Below are 6108 nucleotides of genomic sequence, written 5' to 3'. Positions count from 1 at the left end.
GAGTCCAGCTGGGCTCACTCAGGTCTCTGCCATCTGCTAATGGGCCAGTGGGGGCCCTGGTCTAGAGTGACCACAGCTGCAGACATAGCTCTGATGCCTCATCCTCCAGGATCAAGTTCAGGCTTGGGATCAAGGTGGAGACAGGGATCCAGGCAGAGATGTGAAGCTGCTTCTTGAAGCTTCAGCCCCTGATGAAAAGCTGCAAAGGGGCATGAAAGCGGGAAACTGACTGAGACCATCACTGTAGCCGAGTTACTGTAGTATGGGTCTAGTTTAATTTTTTTGTTGTTTTGTTTTGTTTTTGGACAATGCTGCATAGCTTGCAGGATCTTAGTTCACCAGTCAGGGATCAAACTCTGGGCCCACAGCAGTGAAAGCACCCAGTCTTAACCACTGGACTTCCAGGGAATTCCCTAGTTTCACTTTAGAAAGGAAGAATTTGGTTCAGAGAAGTGGGATGTCAGGGCCAGCTCCCAACCTCTTGAGTTCCTGCAGGGATGTGTCTGTGGGTCTGTGTGTCTTTGTCTCCCCACTGAAGACAGCAGATGGACAGCTGCCGTGCCAGCCTGTGATGTTCCCTACAGGGAGCAGGACGCTTGGGTCCCACAGTGGGTGCTGCAGGCCAAAGTGATGGAAGTGGGGGTGATGGAAGACCCCTGAACACAGAACATGAAAGGTGGACTAGAAGTCCTGGGGATCTCACTGGGAACCTGGAAGATGCTGTGTGCTGGGCAGTTGCCATGATGACAGGTATCTCAGCTGCTGAGCTGCTCCGTATACAATCTGAGCATCTGGAAAGACCCCAGAGAAAGATTCTGATCCTGGAGTCGATGGGTGGGTTCTGGGGCCCTGATGGCCGCTGCTTTCATCAGATTCTCGAGGGGTCTGTGTCCTGCCTCCAGAACTCAGGGGTTTCAAATGGTGCTTTTCGGTGACCCACATTTCTCAGCAGAACCTTGGTGGGCACTGATGGGAGGGGAGGGAAGTGGCCTAGGGAGAAGTTAGAGAGCTTCCCTGCGCCTTTCCTTCCAGTTCTTTCCAGCTCCTTACAAGCTCTGCCCAAACTCTCACAGGAGCTCCATGCACCATAAGGCCCGCCTCCTCCGTGGAGGCCCCTGGCCTTGGGGGAAGAACTGGTCCCAGAGGCAGCCCTCAGGCCACAGGGAGGCAGGTTGTGTTGCTCTCTGCCGTCTCCAGACCCAAACCCCAGGGGCCTTCCCTGGAGAAGACCAACGTCACCAGGGCCTGCGGCTCAAACCTGACCCCAGCTCGCTGGCTTCAGGGAGCTCTTTCTGAGCACCCACCAGGCCCACAGGCGCTGGCAGTTCCTTGGAGAGCCCCCGCCACAGTGCCAGGACAGCATGAAGAAGCGGGAGGGGTGAATGCGGCAAGAGCTGCTCCCCCTCCCTCAGTCAGAGCGCTGGGCCGGGCTGGTAACCGCGGCCAAGGTGGGCAGGGAGCCCGTCGGGGCCACAGGAAGCACACCTATGCGCCCCCAGCTGATGGCCCTTGGCCTCCTGCTCCGAAACAAGGGACCCTTTCCAGAATCCCGTGACGCCTGGTGGCCACCGGCACCCACCTCTGGGTCCCAGGGGAGCTCGCAGGAAGCATGGGCGGCACCCCAGACAGGCCCCACCCACTCCTGACAGAGGACTTGGCGTCCTCTGGTGCATCTCTGGGACGTGGGCAAAAACCCAAGGGGAGGGGAGAGTGGCCTGGGAAGGTGGACAGCAGGGCCCTCGCCTTCACCTGGGCATCTGGCCAGGAGACGCCTGCAGCCCCATGACTCAGGGCTGACTGGGGCCCTGGGGCCGTATTTAATATTCTGATAAACTGCCCATGTCTGTTTTTGCACCGTGTGTATATGCAGTGGGTTGAACAGTGTCACCCGAGAATTCGTGTCCACCCAGGACCTCAGAGTGTAACTTTACGTGGAAGTAGGGTCCTTGCCAGTGACTTCTTGCCCGTGTGCTTGCTTCAGGATCTTGAGAGGAAATCATTCTGGATTTAGACTGAGCCCTAGATCCAATGACTGGGGTCCTCATTAAAGAAACACAAAAAGGAGAAGCCGCGTAAAGACAGAGGCAAAGGGATTTCCCTGGTGTCCAGTGGCTGAGACTCTGTGCTCCCAGCGTTCGGGGCCCAGGTTCGGTCCCTGGTCAGGGATCAGGATCCCACGTGCTGCAGCTGAGTTTGCACACTGCAACTAAAGACCCCGCACCACAACTAAGACCTGGTGCAGTCAAAAAACTAAATACATACTGAAAAAAAATTACAGAAGCAGAGACAGGAGTGATGTGACCACAAGCCAAGGAATACCAGGCACCCCCAGAAGCTGGAAGGATCCTCTCTACAGCCATAGGAGGGAGCACAACCCTGCCAACACATTTATCTCAGACTTCCGGCCTCCAGACTGAGAGAATCCATTTCTGTTGTTTTAAGCTCCCAAGTTTGCAGTAATTTGATTTGGCAGCACTAGGAAACTCATACAGTATGTCTGTGCTTCTATATTAGACATGGGATTTCTTTGTGTTCCCCTAATCTCTCCAATCTACTTCCCTGGTAGCTCAGACGGTAAAGCATCTGCCTACAATGCAGGAGACCTGGGTTCGATCCCTGGGTCGGGAAGATCCCCTGGAAAAGGAAATGGCAACCCACTCCAGTATTCATGCCTGGAAAATCCCATGGACCAAGGAGCCTGGGGGGCTACAGTCCATGGGGTTGCAAAGAGTCAGACACAACTGAGCAACTTCACTTTCACTTTCAATCTCTCCAAAAACCAATCTGCAACCCCTTGAGGGTGGTGTGGTCCCTGTTAAACATGCTCTTGAGTCTTTTAAACAACAGCTGAGTTATTCTTGAACAAACCCAGGGAAACCTCCTAGGCAACAGACAACAGAGGGGTATCCAAATCTAAAACGTTTAATGCTTCTGGTCGGAGCAAACAATCAGGTGAATTTAATGCTTCCAGTTGGAGGAAACCATCAGGTGAACAGGAAATGCCGTGTTTTCCCGGCTGAGACAGAATGTGTGATCAGTTCATTTTACAGGGGGAGAAATTCCAGACACAGGCTGGGGTGGGGTAGGGGGGGAGTCTCAAATCCCCCTTATTTCAACCTGTGGGGAGACCATTGTATTGCCAGTTGAGGGAAACACCACTCGGAATGAGGCCCTTCTAGATGAGTGGACGTGCCCAGAGAATGCAGTTTCTGCAAAGGAAAAGTCAGAGGGAAACAGCATCCACGCTTCTCTCCAGATGCATGGTGTGTTCAATAGTGATGGGCGTCCTCACAGGATGGAGTCTGGGGTCTTTGGATGAGAAGCATTAAACTATCAGAATAACCACTGACTTTTATTAAGAGCTTTCTGTGTGTTGGGCACTGGGCCCAGAACTTCACATCCACTCTTGTTTCGTCCCACTACAGCCCAGAGAATGAGGTAGGCACTATTCTATCCCCATTTTACAGATGAGGATATTGAGGCACAGAGAGGTTAAGTCACCTGCTGAAGGTCACACAGCTCATGTGAAAGGATGGCTGGGGCTTGAACCCCACCTTGTTGAAATTTTAAGACTCGGGCTCCTAAACTCAGTGCCTAGGCAGATCCTATTGCTAAAGGGATATTTGTGTCCTGGCCACAGTAGGCTAATGAACAAGATGGAGAAAGAAGCCATACCCAGGGGGCTTCCAGCCCTGAGGTTTGGGGAAATTGAGAAGCCAAGAGCTCAGCATCTCCTTCCTTGGATTTTTAATCCCAAGCCTCTCAAGGGTTGAGGAGAGTAGCTGTTGGTTGCTGATGCTCCAGTGTGGGCCCCAGGGACCTCCAGCACGGGAGGGGAACCGTAGCAGATGACACTGTGGTCATCTGCTGCTCCTGTGGCCCAGCTCTCTTTGTCTGTTGGGTCACTGGCCCTCCCCCACCCCTCTGTTGCTTCTGGAAGAAATGTCAATCACAGGGCTCCCAGTTGCTTAGCCAATATGTCCACAGGAGTGAGCACTGCCCAGGGCCACAGGAGTGAGTGACTGCCCAGGGCCAGTCAGAGCCTTCCCTGGGATTTGAGATGGAGAGTCTCTTTCTGCCTTAGAAACTGAGAGCCCTGTGGTTGTAGGCTAGGGGCCGCCAGCAGTCACTGTTCCCTCCAGATGAGGAGAGGGCAAGGTCAGCGTGCAAACTGACATAGATCCAAGAGGCCTAGGTGAGGCTGAGGATGGGCACCAGAGCCTGAGGACACTGGGCTCCTGGATGCAGCTGTACCTGAAGCAAGCCCCACCCTGGGCATCCCAGTTACTGCAGACAGGGAATTCCCGTTCTTGCTCAAGCCTGTTTGAGCTGGGGCTTTCCTGAGGGAGATGAAGACAGCAGGCTCTCAAAAAGATAGGCATAAGGCTCCTCATTGCTCCTGTTAAGGCAAAACCCAAAAACACTAAAGGCAGGTCAGATCCGACTGCAGGATGCCAGTGGTGACCTCTGACCTGTTACCTGTTTGCAGGCCCAGGAAATGAAAGGAGAAATGTCCTCAGACCCATGCCCCTCCCATGCAGGAACTTAAAGTCTTTCAATATTGCAGCTGGTACTGAAGATCAGATTTGCCCCGAGTGCAACAGCGACAAAGTCATAGACCCTACCCCACGGGGGAGTCCTGATGCATATTGAGAGCCTGGATCCAGCCTTAGCTGAAGCAAGACCTTTTAGACTGGTCAGTTACAAGTGCCCATGAATGGTTACCCTTTTTTGTTTAAGCTGCTGGGAGGTGACTTACAACCCAAAAAGACATAATTAAACAGGAGATTCCCAGGAGACAAAGGGACCTTCAGAGAATATAAAGATAGTGAGAACTGCTTCATCATTGCCTGGAATTCAGCAAAAACTCTGGGCCTTCCACTGTCTTCAAGTCAAGGGTGGTCAGGATTAGATCTTCCAGCCACATGTTGTGAAAATGCATTTTACATCCACGGTGGGTGGCTCCCTACAGAAAGTGGAGCCTATAACTTATATAACTGTTTGCCAGCATATCCTGGGACCCAGGGCATCATTGTAGGCTTAGATGCTAGAGTGTATACCCATCATTTGTGCTTCTTAGGGAGGGGAACCCTAAGAGTCTTGGGAGCGCCCACCTTGTGCTTTTCAGACCAGGTGGTGGGGACAAGCATGTGGTCTGGGCAGGCCCATCACGGTACCTCCTCCACATACAGTGATTGGTCCAGACTGAACACAGACCCTGCAGGCCAACCAGTGTTCTCTGTTCCCCCCTGGCAACCGTGATTGGTTCAGGGATGAGCCTGGGACTCAAGCAGGCTGATAAGACTCAATTCTGGGAGGCTGGATGGAACTTGTTCAGGAGACAGATGCTCTTCTGCACCCCAGCTGCAGGAAAGGGAAACTAACAGTGCCGGGATCACCTGAGAAGGAGGCCACCCCAGGGAAGCTGAACCAGAGATGGAGGGGGCACTGAGCCCCCAGACCTGAACGGGGTCCGCCCACCCCTTGACTTCTTGTACTTGAAGCCCGGTCATAGATGATTCTGTCCTCGACACCCCAAGAGCCGACGGGGGCCTCCAGACAGCCCAACTTTGGCAGCGTGCAGACCCAGGGCTGCAGCCCACATGGCCTCGTTGACAGGTGGGGACGTGGGAGGCGAGCAGGCTGCCCCATGGGGCTCGGATCCGACTACCTGGAGGCCAGGGAGCTGCTGTGGGACGGCGCTGAGGAGGAGGAGGTGGCAGCGCTGAGCTGGGAGAAGCGGCTGGAGCAGGATTCCAGGCTGGACATGGAGCCCCTGGAGAGGAAGGAAACACACATTGCCTCCTGGTGGTGACACGGCCCTGGGGCCACTGGGAGTGGCGGGAAGCTGGGGATGATGCCAGTGAAGCCCCAGGGCTCTTCCCACAAGGCTGGTAACCCCCCTGGGTGCAGAGGGCAAGTGCAGAGGGAAAAGCAAGTGAAACTGATGAGACGTGAAGCCTGGCCCACTGCCTTGCAGGGACTCCCTTCCCAGCAGAGCCCAGCTGGCCACCCACCTCTCAGGGGCTTCACTGACCCAGAGGCCCAGCATGGCCCAGAGGGCACCCCATCATCTCCAGCCTCATCCCTCTGCCTCCTTTCAGCTCC

The 6108-nt window shown here is 54.4% G+C and overlaps 1 protein-coding gene across 1 annotated transcript in view; it reads right to left on the bottom strand.

The window, feature by feature from the left end:
* Positions 1-2906: 2906 nt before the first annotated feature.
* Positions 2907-6108, bottom strand: part of SEC14L5 (SEC14 like lipid binding 5) — a 42190-nt gene continuing 38988 nt past the window's right edge. Inside the window, exon 16 of the mRNA XM_070461039.1 lies at positions 2907-5776. Within this exon, the coding sequence (XP_070317140.1) occupies positions 5668-5776 (109 nt within the window). The 3' untranslated portion in view covers positions 2907-5667. The remainder of the gene's footprint in view (positions 5777-6108) is intronic.

Source organism: Odocoileus virginianus, chromosome 33, assembly GCF_023699985.2.
Source record: "Odocoileus virginianus isolate 20LAN1187 ecotype Illinois chromosome 33, Ovbor_1.2, whole genome shotgun sequence".
Lineage (NCBI taxonomy): Eukaryota > Metazoa > Chordata > Mammalia > Artiodactyla > Cervidae > Odocoileus > Odocoileus virginianus.
Note: the sequence above shows the minus strand (reverse complement) of the source record. Positions and strands in the feature narration are given on the sequence as shown.